The sequence below is a fragment of the Onthophagus taurus genome, chromosome 11, assembly GCF_036711975.1.
Source record: "Onthophagus taurus isolate NC chromosome 11, IU_Otau_3.0, whole genome shotgun sequence".
In the NCBI taxonomy this organism is placed as follows: domain Eukaryota; kingdom Metazoa; phylum Arthropoda; class Insecta; order Coleoptera; family Scarabaeidae; genus Onthophagus; species Onthophagus taurus.
In genome coordinates, this window is record NC_091976.1 from 28139359 (window position 1) to 28164714 (window position 25356).

The following is a 25356-nucleotide window of genomic DNA, read 5'->3' on the forward strand; positions in this document are numbered from 1 at the left end:
ATAATTATACCATGTAATATACAAAATGGGATTGGAGCTGTCATAAACTAATCACTCAGAAATTATTTTCATTTCAGTTCATTTGTAACAATCAATTTGTCGTGTAATTTTACTTTTCGTGATCGTTGAATGAGTATTTTGATTTTAATTTTCGATCTTGATATTTCTTTTTTGGTCTGCTTATATACTTGCTTGGCTCAGGTACAATTTAACAAAAAAATTCTCTCTGAAGAAGAGAGAAATTAACTTTAAAACGAGTTGGTTCATTGGAAAGAGGACACTTTTATTAATACTTTGGGAAATTTTCATACTCATATTCCAAGAAATGGATTTTATGCGAATTTTTAAAACTTAATCGGAGAAAATTGCAAAATCGAAAAAATTGTCGATCATTTCAAAAATTTATTTCTCAAGAACTAAAAGCGATTTTTCAAAACGGCTTTTTGCATTAAAAAGAGGATACTTTAATTAATAATTGGTGATATTTCCACAAGAATCCTTCAAGAAATTAATTTTATAGCGAATTTTGAAAATTATCGATTAAAATTGCAACATCGAAAATTTTATCAAAACTTCAAATATTTTTTTCTCAAAAACTAAAAGTTATTTTTCAAAACGGGTTGGTTCATTGGAAAGAGGACACTTTTATTAACACTTTGGGAAATTTTCATACCCATATTCCAAGAACTGGATTTTATATGAATTTTTAAAACTTAATCGGCGAAAATTGCAAAATTCGAAAAAATTGTCGATCATTTCAAAAATTTATTTCTCGAGAACTAAAAGCGATTTTTCAAAACGGCTTTTTGCATTAAAAAGAGGATACTTTAATTAATAATTGGTGATATTTCCGCAAGGATCCTTCAAGAAATTAATTTTATAGCGAATTTTGAAAATTATCGATGAAAATTGCAACATCGAAAATTTTATCAAAACTTCAAATATTGTTTTCTCAAAAACTAAAAGTTATTTTTCAAAACAGGTTGGTTCATTGGAAAGAGGACACTTTTATTAACACTTTTGGAAATTTTTATATTCATATTCCAAGAAATGGATTTTATACGAATTTTTGTAACTTAATCTGCGAAAATTGCAAAATTCGAAAAAATTGTCGATCATTTCAAAAATTTATTCCTGAAAAACTAAAAGTGATTTTTCAAAACCGCTTGTTGCGTTAAAAAGAGGATATTTTAATTAATAATTGGTGATATTTCCACAAGGATCGTTCAAGAAATTAATTTTATAGCGAATTTTGAAAATTATCGATGAAAATTGCAACATCGAAAGTTTTATCAAAACTTGAAATATTGTTTTCTCAAAAACTAAAAGTTATTTTTCAAAACGGGTTGCTTCATTGGAAAGAGGACACTTTTATTAATACTTTGGAAAATTTTCATACTCATATTACAAGAAATGGATTTTATACGAATTTTTAAAACTTAATCGGCGTAAATTGCAAAATTCGAAAAAATTGTCGATCATTTCAAAAATTTATTTCTCAAGAACTAAAAGTGATTTTTCAAAACGGCTTTTTGCATTAAAAAGAGGATACTTTAATTAATAATTGGTGATATTTCCAGAAGAATCCTTCAAGAAATTAATTTTATAGCGAATTTTGAAAATTATCGATAAAAATTGCAAAATCGAAAATTTTATCAAAACTTGAAATATTGTTTTCTCAAAAACTAAAAGTTATTTTTCAAAACGGGTTGCTTCATTGGAAAGAGGACACTTTTATTAATACTTTGGATAATTTTCATACTCATATTACAAGAAATGGATTTTATACGAATTTTTAAAACTTAATCGGCGAAAATTGTAAAATTCGAAAAAGTTGCCGATCATTTCAAAAATTTATTTCTCAAGAACTAAAAGTGATTTTTTAAAACGGCTTTTTGCATTAAAAAGAGGATTCTTTAATTAATAATTGGTGATATTTCCACAAGGATCCTTCAAGAAATTAATTTTATAGCGAATTTTGAACATTATCGATGAAAATTGCAACATCGAAAATTTTATCAAAACTTTAAATATTGCTTTCTCAAAAACTAAAAGTTATTTTTCAAAACGGGTTGCTTCATTGGAAAGAGGACACTTTTATTAACACTTTGGGAAATTTTCATACTCATATTCCAAGAAGTGGATTTTATACGAATTTTTAAAACTTAATCGGAGAAAATTGCAAAATTCGAAACAATTGTCGATCATTTCAAAAATTTATTTCTCAAGAACGAAAAGCGATTTTTCAAAACGGCTTTTTGCATTAAAAAGAGGATAGTTTAATTAATAATTGGTGATGTTTCCACAAGGATCCTTCAAAAAATTAATTTTATAGCGAATTTTGAAAATAATCGATTAAAATTGCAACATCGAAAATTTTATCAAAACTTCAAATATTGTTTTCTCAAAAACTAAAAGTTATTTTTCAAAACGGGTTGGTTCATTGGAAAGAGGACACTTTTATTAACACTTTGGGAAATTTTCATACTCATATTCCAAGAAGTGGATTTTATACGAATTTTTAAAACTTAATCGGAGAAAATTGCAAAATTCGAAAAAGTTGCCGATCATTTCAAAAATTTATTTCTCAAGAACTAAAAGTGATTTTTCAAAACGGCTTTTTGCATTAAAAAGAAGATACTTTAATTAATAATTTGTGATATTTCCACAAGGATTCCTCAAGAAATTAATTTTATAGCGAATTTTGAAAATTATCGATAAAAATTGCAACATTGAAATTCGTTCGTTCATTGGAAAGAGGACACTTTTATTAACACTTCGGATTTTCTGATGGTAATTTAAGATGTTGTGATGGAGTTTCGGTCAAATATGGTCTCTTTGATGATAAGATAAACAATTTTGAGGGAAGTGTTATCTTAATGTGTTGTTGAAGTGTTAATGGTTTACTTAAAGTTCATCGAGTCTTAATTATGAAAAATCTGATATTAGCATATAATAAGCTATTATTGAATATATGTTAGGTTTTATAAAATTTGATGGTTAGATAAAATCCTAAAGATCTAAAAAAAATTTGAATGATGTAAACTTATTGTAGAAAATCTAAAATATCCTAACAGAATAAACTCCCCTAAAAACAAATATCTACATCTTCTATTTACATAAGTTTATTTTACATAACGAGAATAAGGATTTGGATGCTGTATAAAATGTAAAGTGCGGATACGTAAGAAAATCCGAAAGGATAAAACCATATTTCACTATAGTGGATATTCTGATTCCGTGCGTAACAGGAAAATATATATATATTTCTATCGTCGTCATGAATACAGTATCAGTTATCAGTATACTGCATTCAACCTTCTCAAATTCGAGTTTGTTCCCTATTCTTTTAAGGAAACACAAAACTACACGCGAATCGTTATGCTTTCGTAGTGAACTCGCGTTTTCAGTACACAACATGATAAATGGCTTTGTCCATATTAGTGAATCATATATCATTTCGGTTCTGACGTGGAGTGTATTATAACGAATACTTTTTACATTATTTTATTAATTTTTTTATCTTTGACAAAAAAAAATCAATCGGGAGAAAATGGAAAATTTTATCGCTAGAGGAGAAATTATTCATTGCAAAAAAATCGAGTTCAACAGAATTTTTAATCGAACATATCATAACGATAAACATTAATTATGTGTGATTTGTGTATATTATTACTGTTAGTTCAAAGGGTATCGACTCGAATGAACTTTAAGTACATCAGCACTCAACGAGTACAAATGCACTCGATAATAACGTAGTAATCATTCTTGTAAGAGATTAAAAGAAAATTTACTTAAACTTAGATTATTTTAAAAAAAGCTTTTTTCTTTAATTAGTTTTTAATTAATTTACAATTCAAACTAAATATTCAAACTAAATGTTTTAAATCAAATTGTTAATGTTTTAGAGGTTTGAAACATCCAAGTTATTTTATGTAATTATGAAAGGTATTATAAAAAAATCTTCAAACTGTTTTTTTTTTCGTAATGTAAACATGATCATTAGTTTAAATAAAAACACTTTAAACAAAATCTCATTTGCTCGGACTTTGCACACGAACGTTACCCATCCGACGATATATAAATTGGAGTCTTGTTACCCGCTCGGCTTATTATGTTTTCGCCATTGTAACGTCTGGTCTTGCAGTCGACTCAAAGATGTTGAAATTCATAGTCTTATGTTTCTGTTTGGCGACATTGTTTTGCAGCGTTCTTTCTGCTGTTGTCAACGTTTCTCCATGTGGTAGGTAAATAATCACAACCATTATTTATTTCTCACTTTTTTCTATATCCTCATAACTTGCATTTATTAATAGCATGATTTATTTGTCTTAATTTAAATCATCTTTGAATTAGATTTGTTTTAATCCTCATATTATGTAGGTCAATTTACATTTTAGTTAAATAAAATTAAGTTTGTTGCCTTTTTTATTGTTATCAATAACTTATTTATTGACCTTTTAGGGTCATTGCATTAAAATTTGATAAATAATTTTTTTTTAGCGAGTCATTGATCAGCACAGGTCATAGGAATATTACAAATATCAATATCAACTAAGATTATTATTATTTTTTATTTATATATGTATTTTTTCTTTTTCACAAGACGACTACGAGAATCAATGCATCGACGAGGTGCGCATAAATCCTTGCAAGGAAGCAGCAAGAAACGCCCCATGCAAGGCTAAGAAAGGTTCGAAAGTTGAAGTAGAGGTAGATTTTACACCAGGTAATAATTTTATTATTTTATAATAAATTTTGTTCCATTTTTCATAAAGTTGTCTTAAAAACGGATTCTTGGAACCATGTTGATAAAGGTTGGGGAAAAATCTGAGTGTCTTAAGTCAAATTTATTATTATTTATTAAATCAATTATACGATTTCAGTTTGGCATAATCTTTTTGTCACTTCAGTTTGAAAATCAGAAAGCAGCAACATTTTTCTACTTTATGACTTCTTCAGCGCAAAAAATTTGCATTTATCACTACTATAGCGAGATTATAAAATAATCGAACATGAGAATATTTTGTTTTGAGCCTTCAAATTAAGACATCTAAGACCCTAAATGTATCGAGTCCCTAGTGAATGGTTTCTGCCATTTGATTAATTGATTAGATGCTATCGTAACATATTCCTCAATTTCACTACTAGCTTGAGGCATCCAATTGTTGGTCAACAGCAATTTGTAGGCCTCCACGCATCTTTCTCAAATAAATATAACATGGAATAAGTTATTATAGTTTTTCCAATGTGCGTGCGCTATCATTTCATACCCCAAAAACTCGAAGCAGCTTTTAGTATGGCAAAAAAGAGACATGTTGTAATTTTGTTAAAAATGATGCATATCTTTATAACAGTGCTGCTTTCATAGATACTAATTTTCCTATTATCTGCTTTTGTCTGGAAGAAAACTTGAATAAATTGATTATAATCAGTGATTAATTGGAGTGGAGTTGCATACATGTAGTGAAAGAATTTGATTCCTGCACTTCCATTTTGGTAAATTTCGACATTTCCATAACATAGAATGTAGCGTTCCAATATTTTGTCGAATTTGGGCTCTTCTTTGAGTACCAACTCAAAATTATGGCAAGTTTCCATAATTTTTCCAAGTTATTCGGATACAATATGGGTGAAAGCAGAGTAATACAATGATGTCTTATCAAACAGGTATTATTTACTCGTCTATGGAAAAGATTTCAGACTCTTCGTTAATTTCTGGCAATTCAAGGGCCAAATTGATCACATTCAAGCTATTTGATGGGTTTCGTTAATATAATAGATAAAGTCAGTATCACTATGCTATTCTTATTACAATCTTGACAAAGACAATCGATGACCAATTCAGCATAATTCATTCTTGGCCTTTAACAATTTACATTAGATTCATTTCTTCTAGTGGTGGAACGGATATCCGGCAACTATCCGGTATCCTGCCGGAGACAATTGTTTAGAATTTTTCAATTTTCGCCGATTAAGTTTTAAAAATTCGTATAAAATCCAGTTCTTGGAATATGAGTATGAAAATTTCCCAAAGTGTTAATAAAAGTGTCCTCTTTCCAATGAACCAACCCGTTTTGAAAAATAACTTTTAGTTTTTGAGAAAACAATATTTGAAGTTTTGATAAAATTTTCGATGTTGCAATTTTTATCGATAATTTTCAAAATTCGCTATAAAATTAATTTCTTGAAGGATCCTTGTGGAAATATCACCAATTATTAATTAAAGTATCCTCTTTTTAATGCAAAAAGCCGTTTTGAAAAATCACTTTCAGTTCTTGAGATATAAATTTTTAAAATGATCGACAATTTTTTCGAATTTTGCAATTTTCGCCGATTAAGTTTTAAAAATTCGTATAAAATCCAGTTCTTGGAATATGAATATGAAAATTTCCCAAAGTGTTAATAAAAGTGTCCTCTTTCCAATGAACCAACCCGTTTTGAAAAATAACTTTTAGTTTTTGAGAAAACCATATTTGAAGTTTTGATAAAATTTTCGATTTCGCAATTTAAATCGATAATTTTCAAAATTCGCTATAAAATTAATTTCTTGAAGGGGAAATATCACCAATTATTAATTAAAGTATCCTCTTTTTAATGCAAAAAGCCGTTTTGAAAAATCACTTTTAGTTCTTGAGAAATAAATTTTTGAAATGATCAACAATTTTTTCGAATTTTGCGATTTTCGCCGATTAAGTTTTAAAAATTCGTATAAAATCCATTTCTTGGAATATGGGTATGAACATTTCCCAAAGTGTTAATAAAAGTGTCCTCTTTTCAATGAACCAACCCATTTTGAAAATAACTTTTAGTTTTTGAGAAAACAATATTTGAAGTTTTGATAAAATGTTCGATGCTGCAATTTTCATCGATAACTTGCAAAATTCGCTATAAAATTAATTTCTTGAAGCATCCTTGTGGAAATATCACCAATTATTAATTAAAGTATCCTCTTTTTAATGCAAAAAGCCGTTTTGAAAAATCACTTTCAGTTCTTGAGATATAAATTTTTGAAATGATCGACAATTTTTTCGAATCTTTCAATTTTCGCCGATTAAGTTTTAAAAATTCGTATAAAATCCAGTTCTTGGAATATGAGTATGAAAATTTCCCAAAGTGTTAATAAAAGTGTCCTCTTTCCAATGAACCAACCCGTTTTGAAAAATAACTTTTAGTTTTTGAGAAAACAATATTTGAAGTTTTGATAAAATTTTCGATTTCGCAATTTAAATCGATAATTTTCAAAATTCGCTATAAAATTAATTTCTTGAAGGGGAAATATCACCAATTATTAATTAAAGTATCCTCTTTTTAATGCAAAAAGCCGTTTTGAAAAATCACTTTTAGTTCTTGAGAAATAAATTTTTGAAATGATCAACAATTTTTTCGAATTTTGCGATTTTCGCCGATTAAGTTTTAAAAATTCGTATAAAATCCATTTCTTGGAATATGGGTATGAACATTTCCCAAAGTGTTAATAAAAGTGTCCTCTTTTCAATGAACCAACCCATTTTGAAAATAACTTTTAGTTTTTGAGAAAACAATATTTGAAGTTTTGATAAAATGTTCGATGCTGCAATTTTCATCGATAACTTGCAAAATTCGCTATAAAATTAATTTCTTGAAGCATCCTTGTGGAAATATCACCAATTATTAATTAAAGTATCCTCTTTTTAATGCAAAAAGCCGTTTTGAAAAATCACTTTCAGTTCTTGAGATATAAATTTTTGAAATGATCGACAATTTTTTCGAATTTTGCAATTTTCGCCGATTAAGTTTTAAAAATTCGTATAAAATCCAGATCTTGGAATATAAGTATGAAAAATTCCCAAAGTGTTAATAAAAGTGTCCTCTTTCCAATGTACCAACCCGTTTTGAAAAATAACTTTTAGTTGTTGAGAAAAGAATATTTGAAGTTTTGATAAAATTTTCGATGTTGCAATTTTTATCGATAATTTTCAAAATTCGCTATAAAATTAATTTCTTGAAGGATCCTTGTGGAAATATCACCAATTATTAATTAAAGTATCCTCTTTTTAATACAACAAGTCGTTTTGAAAAATCACTTTTAGTTTTTGAGAAATAAATTTTTGAAATGATCGACAATTTTTTAGAATTTTTCAATTTTCGCCGATTAAGATTTAAAAATTCGTATAAAATCCATTTCTTGGAATATGAGTATGAAAATTTCCCAAAGTGTTAATAAAAGTGTCCTCTTTCCAATGAACTAACGCGTTTTGAAAAATAACTTTTAGTTTTTGAGAAAACAATATTTGAAGTTTTGATAAAATGTTCGATGCTGCAATTTTCATCGATAACTTGCAAAATTCGCTATAAAATTAATTTCTTGAAGCATCCTTGTGGAAATATCACCAATTATTAATTAAAGTATCTTCTTTTTAATGCAACAAGCCGTTTTGAAAAATCACTTTTAGTTCTTGAGAAATAAATTTTTGAAATGATCGAATTTTGCAATTTTCGCCGATTAAGTTTTAAAAATTCGTATAAAATCCAGTTCTTGGAATAGGAGTATGAAAATTTCCCAAAGTGTTAATAAAAGTGTCCTCTTTCCAATGAACTAACGCGTTTTGAAAAATAACTTTTAGTTTTTGAGAAAACAATATTTGAAGTTTTGATAAAATGTTCGATGCTGCAATTTTCATCGATAATTTTCAAAATTCGCTATAAAATTAATTTCTTGAAGGATCCTTGTGGAAATATCACCAATTATTAATTAAAGTATCCTCTTTTTAATGCAATAAGCCGTTTTGAAAAATCACTTTTAGTTTTTAAGAAATAAATTTTTGAAATAATCGACAATTTTTTCGAATTTTGCAATTTTCGCCGATTAAGTTTTAAAAAATTCGTATAAAATCCAGTTCTTGGAATAGGAGTATGAAAATTTCCCAAAGTGTTAATAAAAGTGTCCTCTTTCCAATAAACCAACCCGTTTTAAAAAATAACTTTTAGTTTTTGAGAAAACAATATTTGAAGTTTTGATAAAATTTTCGATTTCGCAATTTAAATCGATAAGTTTCAAAATTCGCTATAAAATTAATTTCTTGAAGGATCCTTGTGGAAATATCACCAATTATTAATTAAAGTATCCTCTTTTTAATGCAATAAGCCGTTTTGAAAAATCACTTTTAGTTTTTGAGAAATAAATTTTTGAAATAATCGAAAATTTTTTCGAATTTTGCAATTTTCGCCGATTAAGTTTTAAAAATTCGTATAAAATCCAGTTCTTGGAATATGAATATGAAAATTTCCCAAAGTGTTAATAAAAGTGTCCTCTTTCCAATGAACCAACCCGTTTTGAAAAATAACTTTTAGTTTTTGAGAAAACAATATTTGAAGTTTTGATAAAATTTTCGATTTTGCAATTTTTATGGATAATTTTCAAAATTCGCTATAAAATTAATTTCTTGAAGGATGCTTGTGGAAATATCACCAATTATTAATTAAAGTATCCTCTTTTTAATACAACAAGTCGTTTTGAAAAATCACTTTTAGTTTTTGAGAAATAAATTTTTGAAATGATCGACAATTTTTTAGAATTTTTCAATTTTCGCCGATTAAGTTTTAAAAATTCGTATAAAATCCATTTCTTGGAATATGAGTATGAAAATTTCCCAAAGTGTTAATAAAAGTGTCCTCTTTCCAATGAACCAACCCGTTTTGAAAAATAACTTTTAGTTTTTGAGAAAACAATATTTAAAGTTTTGATAAAATTTTCGATGCTGCAATTTTCATCGATAATTTTCAAAATTCGCTATAAAATTAATTTCTTGAAGGATGCTTGTGGAAATATCACCAATTATTAATTAAAGTATCCTCTTTTTAATGCAAATAGCCGTTTTGAAAAATCACTTTTAGTTCTTGAGAAATAAATTTTTGAAATGATCGAAAATTTTTTCGAATTTTTCAATTTTCGCCGATTAAGTTTTAAAAATTCGTATAAAATCCAGCTCTTGGAATAGGAGTATGAAAATTTCCCAAAGTGTTAATAAAACTGTCCTCTTTCCAATGAACCAACCCGTTTTGAAAAATAACTTTTAGTTTTTGAGAAAACAATATTTGAAGTATTGATAAACTTTTTGATGTTGCAATTTTCATCGATAATTTTCAAAATTCGCTATAAAATTAATTTCTTGAAGCATCCTTGTGGAAATATCACCAATTATTAATTAAAATATCCTCTTTTTAATGCAAAAAGCCGTTTTGAAAAATCACTTTCAGTTCTTGAGAAATAAATTTTTGAAATGATCGACAATTTTTTCGAATTTTTCAATTTTCGCCAATTAAGTTTTAAAAATTCGTATAAAATCCAGTTCTTGGAATATGAGTATGAAAATGTTCCAAAGTGTTAATAAAAGTGTCCTCTTTCCAATGAACCAACCCGTTTTGAAAAATAACTTTTAGTTTTTGAGAAAACAATATTTGAAGTTTTGATAAAATTTAATCATTTAAAGTTAAATGGCAATATAGAGAAATTATAATCACTATTCTCTTCCATTTTTTTGTTATTAAATAGGTGCAACACTAATAAAGATAATATTACCTTAAAATTTAAAACTTGAATTTTTATGAAAACTTAAATATATTATTTTTTTTGTAATTTTTAGATTTTGATTCGAATAGTTTATTATCCCAACCTTATTGGGATAATGGAATAAAAGATATACCGATGTTGAGCATGGAAACTGATGGATGTAAATACACCACGTGCCCTCTGAAGCAAGGTACTAAACAAACGTACAAGTACGAGTTGAGCATTTTGGACAGTTACCCACCAGCCACGTACAATGTTAAGTGGAAGTTAAACGGTGATAATGAAAAAGGGTGTTGTTTCGGTCTGAAAATAAGAATCGTTAGATGAAAAGGAATAAAAAATAAATAGGATGGATAAAGAATTGATGATGATTTAAAACAAATTGTGATTATATAATGAATTTCAATACATATTTTTGTGCTTACTTTTTGTTATAATTTTAATCCTCAATTGATGCAGTCTTATTATTATGGAATTACGTCGAATATGGAGCAGATCTGTCCATTCGCATCTGCTACTGTTTACAAACTATATCCAAATTGGTTTAATCGTATTACTCGCAATAAATACCCTTTACGTTGTATCTATTACTGTAATTGCTTATTTAAATACGTTACAACCCCAAGATATAATCTCTATTATCCCGAATTTTAAGTATTCATTGCGCCACAATCCCCTTTTTTACCGTTTTATTTAGGGCGCGTACACAAAAGAATAAAACCATTTTGTGCAAACATCCTCTCTCATTTGGATTAGATTACTATCAATTATTGTGAGAACCACACTTGTTGTTCACATCAGGGAAATTAACAATTATTATTGCGTTTTTTTTTAATTTTTCAACAACCTATTTGTATCATTAAAAAAAAAGTTCTTTTTCCTCTTATTATTTTCAGTTGATTTGTTCGAAATCGAACTGGAACGTATCGGGTCAGATGTTTCGACCCCAACTAGTAAAAGGGGGCACCCATGGCGATATTTCATCGCGGGAAAAACACTGATAATACGGCATTAGGTTGGGGTATTGTAGCACGCGACATCGCTTCGTTTGAATTTATCGCACTCGCATACAAGGGCGGGGTGGGCCGTTTAATCAAATCGACGACAAAAGTTTTGTTTTCACGGGGGGTGGTTAAATTGCCATCGAACCCCGCGTTGCCTACGAGAACGTTTAACAACCGCGGAAACAATTGGATTTCACGTGTGCGAGTGCAGTTTCGGAACATAACAATTGGAACTCGTTCGTGTGACCAATGATGATTTTTAGGGTATAGAATGAGTGAATTGGGCCGCGTTTACATCATTTGACTAATCGTTTTTAGAGATTTTCATGCTGTCTGGTAGGAAAGGTGTAACTTATCTTAGAAAAAATGAAGAATACCGAAAGACCTAAAATACTATTTGTTTTCAAGTATAAAGCTAAGCACTAATCACGTTATACGATTTCAAGTTTGATTTAGCTCTGTGAACCTGGAACCCGAGTTTACGATATTTTGCTTTTATTAGTACCATTCGATAGAGAATCGTTTGTACCTTAGGACCTAAAGAGATAAAAAAAATTAGTTACCGGAACCCCACTTTTTGATATTCTAAATCTCGCAAAACGGTCGATGGAATTCGATAGAGAATCGTTTGTACCACTTTTATTTTCGTTTGTAGAGAATCGTTTGTACGGCCTTCGATTTCATTTATGCCCCAACAAGTTCCAAAATACAGCTTTTTTTTAATATTAGGTGAAGCCCCGGGTCTCGGTCTCGGTAGTTCCCATACTTTTCAAGTACATAAAACTAAATTGACATTTTGGTCGTAACCATTCTCAACTCTAGCCGGTGTGGCCTGGTATGCAGCGTTTAATGTTTGGATGATTAATATCGACTAGACTTATCCACACAAACACGTGTTGTACACAAGACAACATACTACCAGGTATTTTCGCTTTGCTTTTCACTTTTTGTCACATTCGTCACATGCGTTAGTGCCTCTTAGAACGACAATTACTATTTCAGGCGACAACTGGAACAGTATTCGACCTGTTTGTAGAATTTATAAGGGTAGGGCGTATAATGTGTTAAGACAAGGCTGGACCGATGTAATACAGAAATAATTGTTGCAAGAACATCGGCTGCCATATTGCTGTGCTTTCAAAAATCCAAAAGTTAACTTAAATCCAGGAGAACCATGTTAATGGATTAAAGGTTTATGTATCGAATGTGGTGTAGGAATTAATTTGTACGCGCCAGACAAACCAACAGATGACTGCAAATTTCAACAAGTGATACAAAAAATATTGAGCATAAAAAAAGCGTCAATTAAGAGGTGTACTCAGATAACGGGTAGCAAAAGAGGTTACTGCTCAGTCAACCTATGCTTGGCGTAGACAGAAAGTTAATGACTTTATGGATTTTAAAGATAAAGTTCCCGCGCATTTGTACAACAAACATGTTTTGCGTAAGGCAAAGCAAACAGAAACTGTCCGGGAATTAGGACTTTTTCGCATCGACCTTTTTCAATCAGTGCATGAGTTAAAATATCGTCCTCAATTTACAGGTACTATTCGGAAGATTGGCTACGATAAATTTTTTTGTAATGTATTGGAGTCCAGAACAAATCTTCCTTTACAAAAAGCACTACAAAGACGCGACAAAAAGGAGTAGCCTAAGTATTGATGGAACAGGTTTGATTGTAAAAAAAATTACAAAACCGGATGGTACAAACGATTCTCTATCGAATTCCATCGACCAATTTGCGATATCTGTATTAATAACGGAAATACACCCTTTCAGCGATATTCTGAAGTATCAAAAAATCGCTGTATTTTGAAATCGGTTGAGGTACAAACGTAAACAAAAGTGGTATAAACGGGTACAAACGATTCTCTATCGAATTCCATCGACCGTTTTGCGATATCTCTATTAATAACGGAAATACACACTTTCAGCTGTATTCTGAAAAATCAAAAAAACGCTGTATTTTGGAATCGGTTGAGGTACAAACGATTCTCTACCGAATGGTATTAATAAAATTAGAATATCAAAAAGTGAGGTTCCGGTAATTTTTCAAAACTTTTTTTATCTCATTAGTTTTCATCTTAAAGGTAGTACAAACGATTCTCTATCGAATAGTACTAATAAAACCAAAATATCGTAAACTCCGGTTCCAGGTTCACAGATATCTAGAACTAGAATCATTCGGGTTGGGTTGGGTTGTGTCTTGGTTCCGAAATGTGTTAGTTCTAGGTTTACACCATCACTAAAACTAACACAAGACCTAGAACTAGAATCATTCGGGTTTAGCCATCTTGAGAGACGTGGGCCTAAATCCGAATGTTTCTAGTTCTCGGTCTAGAGTTAGTTCTAGTGGCAGTGGTAGGTAGCGCTAGTTAGCATAAGATGTTACTATGTTGTATATCTTTATTGGAGTAAAACTAGAACGAGAACTAGAAACATTCGGGTTTAGTCGTGAAAAAACTTTTAGTTGTCAATGTCAACTTTAATTTTATTATTATATTCGTAAACTTCATAAAATAACCTTTAAAGTGAGTCCAAACTTGACGCATTTATCTCAAAAAACCAAAAAGTTCGAACTTTCAACTTTTAATTTTGACATATTTATCAACTTAATAAAAAATCCTTTAAAATGAGTCCAAACTTGACATATTTAACTTTAATATTAATGGAAATACAATCACTTCCGGTTTGAAACGTCAACCTCAATTTTGACATATTTGTCAACTTTATTAAAAAACCTTTAAAATGAGTCCAAAGATGACGCACTTATCTCAAAAAAACAAAAAAGTTAGAATAAAAAAACATTAAACCCTAAATTAGCAACAATGAAGATAGCAATTTAATTTTTAAATATTAATACCAACCTTAATTTTTGATTTTTTTATTATATTTCCGTTTTGTGACAAATTTTAACACATTTTATAAAAATGAAGAATATGTCAAAATGACATTGACATTTCAAACCGGAAGTTGCTTATATCTCGAGTAATATTAGAATTAAACGTATCATGTTTGGGCTCATTTTAAAGGATTTTTCGCAACGATTTCAAATATGACATTCTTAACTGGAAGTTGACCATTACTTCATTAATATTGAAGATAAATATGTCGTGTTTGTACTCATTTTAAAGGATTTTTAAAGAAGATTACAAATATGTAAAAAGTGAGGTTGACATTTTAAACCTGAAGTTAGTTATCATTAGAGCTCGGATTTTTATGCAGTCATATTATAGGAAATATGCGCATAAATATGCAAAAATATGTGGAAATATGCAAACATATACCTTTTTTATAGTTGTTATCAATCTATTTCTATCAAATTTTTTTTTATGTTTTGCACTTTTCACATATTGTTCTATTTATTTCCTTCCTTTCACACGTTATCTTAAAAAAGAATAATTAAAAAAGTTAGAGTTTTCCATTTTTTTAACTCCTAGTGTAAAAGTCTATGAGAAATACAATTTCGGAACAATCCATTAGCAACTCCTCTGAAAACTCTAATTTTTAACTTAAATCCTTGGCTAAAACGCTACGACATAATTTTAAAAAAATACTTACAACTTTGGCACAAGTTTTACAAAATAATTCCTCATTATTGAAATTTAGTTCGGGATAACTTTTTATCCACTGGGATACAAAACACTTTAGGCATTGTTGTTATAGATTGGTGGATTAATGTTCACACACACTGAACTAAACGAAACTTAAACTCAACAGCGCTAGGGATTCCCCGCATGTTTCTGTGAATCGTTGTAAACAAGAAACCAACCCGCAATCAAAAAATATCATGTATTGTGCTTTAAACTAAAAGGTATGGTCGCATATTTAAAAATCACGCAGTCATTATATTTATTTTATTAAGCAACAAGAAACAAATCTAATAAACCATCTACCTTATTTTTATGTAATTCGTCCAGAAACCAATTTTGAAAAAAATATTCCAAAAAATAAAGAAGATGTAACACTTTGTCCTTAATTTCATTTTACAACTTTTTATACTTTAATTTTGTAAATTAGTAACGAATAATCTGATTTCGACTTTGATAAGTGATCTTTTTTAACAAAACAAAAAGAAATATTAAGAAACTTGTTTGTAAAATGGATAAGATGAGAGATGTTAATCTATCTGTAGAGTTTTTGAAGATGGCCAAGGGTCGAAACTGGTTAGATCGTCATTATTTTGTCTCTAGTTTTAGTGATTAAATTTATGCCACGACTTACAGAAGCACCCTGTATGCCCTCTGTGCTTGTGATAGCTGTCATCGGTGTTCTGTGATAAAAATGGACAGGCGCCAAACAATTTTCAATAGTTTGAGCCTGTCTATTCGGAGAAGTCTTACACTTTTAGAGAGATGAAAACGAAAATCCCGTTTTTCTCAACATTATTCATTTGTCGCTTAGTCAAGTGATACATAACGCGGTCCAATTGGAAATAATACTTGTTCGTAAGGAAATAAAATATAATATTTGGAAAAATTAATATCTTAATTTTTGGTTGATTGCAAAAACTAATTAAGTTAATTAGTTTATGAAATATAACCTGTGCAGAAAGCAGGTAGCTCGTTAAGTTATTAATTTGGTTTGAACAGAAAGGTTACATTTTGCCCATTTTCAGTAATTGAAATTTGTTCGGGACAGATTTAATTAAGTACTAAACCAAATGAACACGGATTAAAATGCGGGTGTTTTCGCCAAATCATTAAATAAAATGTAAAAAATACTTTGTTTAAATATGTTTACATTTCGCTAATATGATTTAAAGTTTTTTTTTTTGTGGAATTCGTTTTCTGGTTGTACGTGCGCGTTGGATTTTCGCGTAGCACGAGATTTGAGATCGATGTGAACCCCGGCGAAACGTGCTCAGCGTAGCTCCAGCGGATTTATCAAACCATTGTGCCGAACTTGTCAATATCACGATTTTATCGGACCGTGAATGCTTCCCCATCTACATGCCGAAGGGTGACGGGTCAGTGGGTACTTAAACTTCAAATCCTACAGTGCATTGACTGGCGTGGCTTTAGTCTCAAATCAAAAATCATTTTTTGTACACCTACAAACAAAAAAAGAAAAAGAGATGCATTTCGTTTTTAATTTGTACCATAAAACAAAACAACGTTTCCGTTATCCTATGCATTACCCACCCAAAGCTAAAACTAATATTAATTTTGCGATTCAGGAATACGTTCATAATAATTTCATTAAAAGTTTAAATTAGTTCTACAAATTCGGAAATAAAAAAAATTACCATTTCCGGTGAAATCACAAAAGCATTCAGGAAACCCCCAAAACATGAAAAGTTATTGTCACACCGTTTCCGATGATTCCTACCCAAAACACGTTTCGTTACATTCCGCATATGATCGAAATATAAAGTAATAATACAAATAAAATGGTAATACAAATGTCATTCGAGAGATATAACACCCTTCCCTTTATAGTGACTCGACGCTCATAGACAGAGGGTGCAAGACAAGTAATTCCGGGGTGCGATGGCCCGGAACGAATTACTTATATCGATGCTCCGCTACATTATCAAATCTGGATCGAATAGATGTGAAAACGGAAAACGTTGGGGTGCAAGAATAAGGCCCTCCGCGGGGCAGATTGGAATTAAGATTGGAGCAAACGGAGTGAAAAAGTTATATTGGGTTACAGGGGAAGATACGAAAAACGAAACGTACGTTGCTTCCTTTATATCCCAATTTTTTTTGAAACATTCAAATTATTGCATTTCAAGAACAAAAACATTTCAACACTTCGTAGTGCGACCCCTTATAGATTTCGTGTCGAGTCTCTTTTAGTTTGAGTACCTCTAGAGAGGAGTCTAACCGTGATTGAAAGAGGACCCTTTTGACACCCAACCGTGGTTTGATCTACAATTTATATGTCTGTGTGAACTTGAAGAGGTGTTACAACGTCAAATACCTCTTTAGTATTTTTTTTTCTTCTTGAAAAGGGGTTGTAGGCTAAACATAATACTTATAAGTATCTTGAGTTATTGAAAAAGATAGTTTCTACGCTGAATTTCTTTTAGGCGATGATATGAGTGTTTTTATACTAAACATGTCATAGTTGCACATACTTTATCAGACACGAACCGTAACCGCCCGATATTCCCCGTCAGCTCCATTAATTTATTAACGTTTGGGAAAATACATGGGACTGTCTTCTATTTTATGATCGGCACATTTTTACTTGTTGGAGTTAATTCGTTCCTTCATTTTATGAAGCTCAACACGTTGAGCGTCGTGTGTCCACCGCGTAAATTAATTCGTAAATCGGAGCTTTTCACAATAAAACTTTTAGAAGAAAAGTTGTAGCAAATTTGATTCTTAACAATATTGCTCTCTTGCTGTTTTGCTCTTAGAGGCGTCACTATTGAGAAAAATACAAAAATATGAAAATTTGAAGAATTTGTTGCATTTCAATTTATTAATGGTAAAATCGGAAATCGGAGCTTTTCACAATAAAACTTTTAGAAGAAAAATTGTAGCAAATTTGATTCTTAACAATATTGCTCCCTTCCTCTTTTGCTCTTAGAGGTGTCAATGTTGAGAAAAGTACAAAAACAATGAAAATTTGAAGAATTTGTTGCTTTTTGAAGTTATTGATGGAAACACTCGGGATGCGGAGCATATTACAAAAAAACTTTTAGAACCTAAGTTGTAGCAAATTTTATTCCTAACAACATTGCTCCCTTGCAGTTTTGGTCTGAGATGCGTCAATATTGAGGAAAACACAAAAATATGAAAATTTCATGAATTTCTTGCTTTTTCAAGTTATTAATGGTAAAATCGGAGCTTTTCACAATAAAGCTTTTAGAAGAAAAGTTGTAGCAAATTTTATTCCTAGCAATATTGCTCCCTTTAACTTTTGTCGTGAGGTTTATCAATGTTGAGAAAATGTGGGAATTTGGTGATTCCGTGGTTTCACCTGCTGTTGATGGTAGCGCACGGGATTCTGAACATATTACGAAAGAATTTTTATTATAAAAGTTGTGGCAAATCTTATTGTTAACAATATTGCTCTCTTTGTATTTTGCTGTCAGATTCATTAATATCGAGAAAAATATGAGAATTTATGAATTTCATGGTTTTACATGCTATTAATGGTAGCGCACGAGATTCGGAACATACTACAAAAAAACTTTTAGTATAAAAGTTGTAGCAAATTTTATTGTTAACAATATTGCTCTCTTGCACTTTTGCTCTTAGATACGTCAATATCGAGGTACATACGAAAATATGAAAATTTGATGAATTTGTTGCTTTTTCAAGTGATTAAAGGTAACATTTAGGAATCGGAGTATGTTACAAAAAAAATTTTAGCACAAAAGTTGTAGCAAATTTTATTGTTAACAATATTGCTCTCTTGCACTTTTGCTCTTAGATACGTCAATATCGAGGTAGATACGAAAATATGAAAATTTGATGAATTTGTTGCTTTTTCAAGTTATTAAAGGTAACATTTAGGAATCGCAGTATGTTACAAAAAAATTTTTAGCACAAAAGTTGTAGCAAATTTTATTGTTAACAATATTGCTCTCTTGCACTTTTGCTCTTAGATACGTCAATATCGAGGTAGATACGAAAATATGAAAATTTGATGAATTTGTTGCTTTTTCAAGTTATTAAAGGTAACATTTAGGAATCGCAGTATGTTACAAAAAAACTTTTAGCACAAAAGTTGTAGCAAATTTTATTGTTAACAATATTGCTCTCTTGCACTTTTGCTCTTAGATACGTCAATATCGAGGTAGATACGAAAATATGAAAATTTGATGAATTTGTTGCTTTTTCAAGTTATTAAAGGTAACATTTAGGAATCGCAGTATGTTACAAAAAAACTTTTAGCACAAAAGTTGTAGCAAATTTTATTGTTAACAATATTGCTCTCTTGCACTTTTGCTCTTAGATACGTCAATATCGAGGTAGATACGAAAATATGAAAATTTGATGGATTTGTTGCTTTTCCAAGTGATTAAAGGTAACATTTAGGAATCATAGTATGTTACAAAAAAACTTTTAGTACAAAAGTTGTAGCAAATTTTATTGTTAACAATATTGCTCTCTTGCACTTTTGCTCTTAGATACGTCAATATCGAGGTAGATACGAAAATATGAAAATTTGATGAATTTGTTGCTTTTTCAAGTGATTAAAGGTAACATTTAGGAATCGCAGTATGTTACAAAAAAAATTTTAGCACAAAAGTTGTAGCAAATTTTATTGTTAACAATATTGCTTTCTTGCACTTTTGCTCTTAGATACGTCAATATCGAGGTAGATACGAAAATATGAAAATTTGATGAATTTGTTGCTTTTTCAAGTTATTAAAGGTAACATTAAGGAATCGCAGTATGTTACAAAAAAAATTTTAGCACAAAAGTTGTAGCAAATTTTATTGTTAACAATATTGCTCTGCTGCACTTTTGCTCTTAGATACGTCAATATCGAGATAGATACGAAAATATGAAAATTTGATGAATTTGCGCTCATCGTGTTAATTTTATTTTTAGACATTATGCGTATACTTGAGATCAATTTAGCGTTAAGTTATGAATAATTTGAATTGCTTTGAATAATTCATCAGGCCATTAATGTACCAAACTTGGAGAGACAGAATAAGTGATAGATTTAACATTTTGTTTTGTCCATCGTTTCGTGATAAATATGGCAGATTAATTTTGATATCATCTCTCTTATCTGCAGATTGAGATATACACATGTATCATAATTCCGTTATGTTTTTTTAAATAACTCTTTATAAGCACCTAATCCTTTATAGCAAGAAGGGTGATTCTATTTGTAATTTCCACATGCAACCTCACTGCCTCTTTTTAATCTTGAGGATTGAGAGTGTAGATGTTCTTCAGAGCATTTTACACAGCGGGGTTCTCTAGAGTTAGAGTCTTTATTTGATGTAGCTCCAAAGTACTAAAAATTAAAACCAAATTAAAATTATTGTTTAAATAACTCTTACCTTAATAAATAGGCAATAAGCAGACCTTACTAGGCGGTCTTAATAATGTGCGCATCTATCTTAACAGTCTTAATTCCCAAGATTACATGTTCTCCAGGAGGAATTTCCATAATTGTAAATTCTCCAAGCTAATGACTGAAGCCTTGAATGAATCATCATTAAAAATGAGCAACACAATGTAACAGTATTAGATCATTCGATCTGGACTTATTCCAGAATTGGAAATGATGTCCCAAGTTGTCCCAGAATCGAATCTCCTATTCCCGGAACTGCCCAACTCGAACTAAATAATACTTATATACATCTTTTCTAAATACACTGTATGGAGTCATTTCTAACTATCCAGGCATAATTACTTGAAGAAATGTTTTTGGTCATTCCATCGATTAGTTTGAAACATAATTTCCTTGGATAAATCTTCTATACTTTATAATTACATTAAAATTGAAAAATTTGACTGCAACAATTATAATTATTTAATCATATGAGAATATTCTTCAGTAAGTAATATTGAAAAAGAAATAATTTTATGACCATTCAAATATTAATTAATAAAATATTAGCTTGTAAAATATTTGTTCACCCTATATTTATCAAAATCGATTTTTAATTACAAAGTTTAAATAACTTTAATAATGAAATAGTTACTGTGTAGTAAAATAATTAAACCATTAAGGGTGTCATTAAACGTAGAATCCCGGGGGTGTAGTTTTGGGTTCTCTCCTAGTTATAAATTGTGATTTGTGCTAATGGAGAAGAAGTGCGATTATAAAACCGATAAATCCGCGAAACACGCACGTTGCGTAAATGACAGCCGATTTATGACCCCGGTCTTCGACATTCTCGTAATCAATTGGTTCTAATTTGCATCTATGGTCAACCGGAGGAAATTATAAATTTTCATTATTCCCATAAATTTAATACCCAATATGTATTTTGCATAGTTTTGACAATAGAAATTTAAAAAAAATGAGATACTAAAAGATGATTAAGGTTTTAACACTAATTGGATGGTTTTAAAAAGGATATTTTTAATAGAAATGCTTCAAAGTGGAAGTAAATATTTCCAGGTTCCAAGAATAAGTTTACTTTAACGAGGAGGAAACTTTAACGCTTTCTTGGTTGTTAATCCTCTGTTTACAAGCAAAACATTTTCTTAATAATGTTAATATTAAGTTACGTTTTTTAAAGTTACTTGAGATCTTTCAATGAATATAAAAACCTATAGTGATTTACATCAAGCTATGGTTACAAATCAAGAAGATCTCTAGTACATCCGATATACGCAATTGAAATTTATCAATACACTTCCACCGTCGACCGAAAGTAACCCAGTTCCTCCGGTATATATAGTCCTGTTTACCGAGCAACAACCAATATCTATTTCCGAGCGATTTCCGATCAAACGAAAAACAAGTCTCTAACTCATGGCGCATTGGTCCTTGCACTGTGTAAAATACGTCCCGTCCACGAGCGTAGCTGGTGCACAACGCTACGTCTCCTTGGCCTCCTGAACGTAGTCATTTAAAACTTTCATGTATTAGATCCACGTACGCGGGTGTCATAAATTTAGCGAGAGGACGCATCTGCCGCCCTTCCTTGCGCTTGTTTTGCCTCCGCTTTTGCGAAAATTCGATGTGTCTAGTGGGGAAGGGCGCACCAAGTGTAAAGAAGGGGGCGCAATGGCACGAAGTGAGCAACACATGTTGCGTAAACGGTATTTCCACGTTTTAAGCCTGGTACAAAAGCTTCGCCCCTTCATTCTCCTCCAAAAATATTGCGTCTCCACGGGTAGATTATCACCATAATCTACTAATGGCGTAGACCCTGGAGATGAATTAATCCATTATTAACGGACGACCCCTTGAAATGAAATGCCGAATGTTAAAAAGGGTGTCATTAGGTGAAGTGTAAATAATTTTTGATTGATGTAGTAAATTTGTTATATTCTAAACTATTTCGAAAAATAAAATATAAAACGGAAGTGATGCGAGTTGAGTGAAGATAAAAATTTCAGAACATTTCAAAAGTAAACTATCCTAAAATCGTATACTCGATGGAACTCATCAATCGATACACATCATCACTCGTCAAACATTTGTACAACGCGACCACATAATTTTTCTAGTTTAATCCAACACGCAATCAACTCGGTTACAACCTCAATGACATCACTCGTTATTCCCGCTATCTCATCCATGTTGTCCCTTTTACCACCAACGACGTACCATCCGCGTATAGGAATGACGTAACATTTATCATATTGTACGTGTTAATTGATTACAATTAATTATAAATAATATCGAGGAGAATAGCAACTTTTGAAATACTGTAAGATTTTCATTCATAGAGATAACTATGTCTTTACTATAAACAAAGACTCATAGGTGAACTAGTTTAGTCTATAAACTAGCTTAGTAACTATAATTACAAAACATTAAAATCTACATTTGCAGATGATGGCACTGGTCCATTTTGGATAAAATTATTGGATGAATATCTCTGTGAGAAATCCTTTTCCACAAACGTCGCTACAAAAACGAAGTACAGAAATCGACTTGATGCTGAAAATGATATGCGTCTCCAATTAACATCGATTCATCCAGATATTGATAAATTGTGCAGTAATAAACAAGCACAACAAAGTCTTTATCTATTTATAAGTATTTATCTATCTATTTATATTTTATAAGGAATATTTATCTTTTTGTTTGAATAAACATAAGTTAGTTACTGTTGTATAGAGTTTTTACAACGAAGGCAGAGACGCATCTTGTTCACAACATGTAATATGTAATTATAATACGACACATCAATCCCTAAAATCAAATCTGGGTGTTACTGTACGAAAGATTCCATAAAAAAATTATCTCGAAAAAGAGTTCCGTGCAATGAGAAAGGTTGAAAAACACTGGTTTATAACATACACTTTGTAGCTGTATTTTGAACTATGCTGCAATCTGCAGTATTCAGGATGCGGCTATTGTGCTGTGTGTAACCATAATTTGCAGTCTTCAGTTTGCAGACTGTTATGACAGTTATCATTATTATTATTGGTGCTGGGCTGAGGAGAACTCCCATGTGCTAATTACCTGTTTTATGTGGTTTTTTTGTAGTCCACAGCCAGGTTGGAGTCAAATAAAGGTCCTCTTTGGCCGCCTTTTCATTGCCCTCAATATCTTTATGACCTGGAACCCGCCATAGAGTAACTTCATCGCCTCTGGAGAGTTATGATAGTAGTGCTATTTGTGTTTGCTAACATAAACAGAATTCTGTGGGAAATGTCCAACCTAACCCAATGAAGGCTTACGAAAATATTGATAAAAGCATCTCGAAAGCAAGTTTACAAAAGTTTGGCCAACATTTATAGTATTTGGCTGATAAAATATCCGTCTTATCACAATTTGGCAATGCAGAAACCAAATGTATCAGCGCATGGTAAGTATTACATCACATCCCAGGAAGAACAAAACTTTGCGAATTTGGGATTCTCTAATCTGTATACATATGTCGCACGCAAATTGTTATTTCAGGTAGATAGCCTTTCCTTGTTAGATACTGTCTGGCTAAGCAAACAGTAGTTCGCTACAGTTTTATCATTAAATGTCTAGGCAAATACTATTGGACAAGACAAATAGTATCTGTTTAAGCTTGTTTTAGGCAAATACCATTTTTTCGATACAACAATGCAATACAGGGTAATTCAAATTCGACTTAAAATTTATTAAAAATAATAAATTTTTCATATAGATTTTCCATTTGAGTCTTTTTAGCACGATGTGAATAGCGCAGTTAGCGCAAATTAAACAACAAGAACTCAAGAACGGTATGGTCGTAGACTTTTTGCGTAGTAGGAGGTGGAGAAGAGACTGGTGGCTATTTATGGACAGATTTATTTTTTTTTAGATATTCCTGGGATATGGAAGTCTGTAATTTTCATATGTTGTATAGTTTGGGGTACGCAAGCTACAGCTGACTTATAACCTGTAATTAATAGCTATGGTTTGCAGTGTGTAATTATAGTTTATATTGCTGCCTGTGGTAGAGTTTTTTAAATGTCTTTCGCAATACCATGCTGAATGTTACCTGTAGTTACAATTTGAAGTCTCCTGTATGGTTATAGTTTGTAGTGTAATATACACTTTACACTCATCATTTTAGTTAGGATCATATTCACTTGAGGTTGTTTAATAAAAAGATAGGTTGGGTAGTATTCCTAAAAATTAAAAAATCCTGATTATTAAAAGCTTAATGTACATAGTTTATATTGCTACCTGTGGTAGAGTTTTTTAAATGTCTTTCGCAATACCATGCTGAATGTTACCTGTAGTTACAATTTGAAGTCTCCTGTATGGTTATAGTTTATTAGGATCATATTCCCTTGAGGTTGTTTAATAAAAAGATAGGATGGGTAGTACTCCTAAAAATTAAAAAATCCTGATTATTGAAAGCTTAATGTATACTATTTTGAGGTTAATTAGAAATCTTTGTAATTTTCGTTTTAATGACGAATTTACAAGAAGAAGTAAAAATGGAAAGTAATTTACGTACCCAATAAACTTTTACCTTGAAATTACCCAATTAAACAATAATTAAGGTACCTAACCTATTATTAATTTACACACCTTAAACGCGTAACATAACCTTAATGTTTTTATAACAAAACTATTTCAAAAATCAACGACTTATGTCCCCCCACTCCATTATCGACAACCAACCAGAATCAAGAATTCAAACGTAGCAACCATAGTAACCGGCCGATATTTTCCGGAACATCCCGAACGGGTCACGTTTTCACATCGCACCGTGAACGTTCT

At 30.6% G+C, this 25356-nt stretch overlaps 1 protein-coding gene and 1 long non-coding RNA gene across 8 annotated transcripts; one reads left to right on the forward strand and one right to left on the reverse strand.

The window, feature by feature from the left end:
- The first annotated feature begins 4110 nt into the window (after positions 1-4110).
- On the forward strand, positions 4111-10976 carry LOC111423736 (NPC intracellular cholesterol transporter 2-like). Its single transcript, XM_023057048.2, has 3 exons — positions 4111-4243; positions 4607-4729; positions 10626-10976. Exons 1-3 carry the CDS (start codon positions 4159-4161, stop codon positions 10877-10879), a joined length of 462 nt encoding a protein of 153 aa, XP_022912816.1. The 5' UTR covers positions 4111-4158; the 3' UTR covers positions 10880-10976.
- Positions 10977-11036: 60 nt separating this feature from the next.
- On the reverse strand, positions 11037-25354 carry LOC111423737 (uncharacterized). Of its 7 annotated transcripts, none has more exons than XR_002707521.2 (5): positions 25091-25354; positions 24814-24959; positions 24626-24755; positions 20570-20996; positions 16616-20493 (listed from the first exon to the last, which is right to left on the reverse strand). It is a non-coding gene; the product is annotated as an uncharacterized lncRNA (long non-coding RNA). The 7 variants fall into 7 exon arrangements; XR_002707520.2 differs by having other exon boundaries at positions 20565-20996; XR_011641890.1 differs by having other exon boundaries at positions 20540-20996.
- Between the last annotated feature and the right edge of the window lie 2 nt (positions 25355-25356).

Coding starts and splice junctions, on each gene's coding strand:
- LOC111423736 (XM_023057048.2), top strand. CDS start 4,159: ATGTTGAAATTCATAGTCTTATGTTTCTGTTTGGCGACATTGTTTTGC. Junction 4,244..4,606: donor TGTCAACGTTTCTCCATGTG/GTAGGTAAATAA, acceptor CTTTTTCACAAG/ACGACTACGAGAATCAATGC. Junction 4,730..10,625: donor AGAGGTAGATTTTACACCAG/GTAATAATTTTA, acceptor TGTAATTTTTAG/ATTTTGATTCGAATAGTTTA.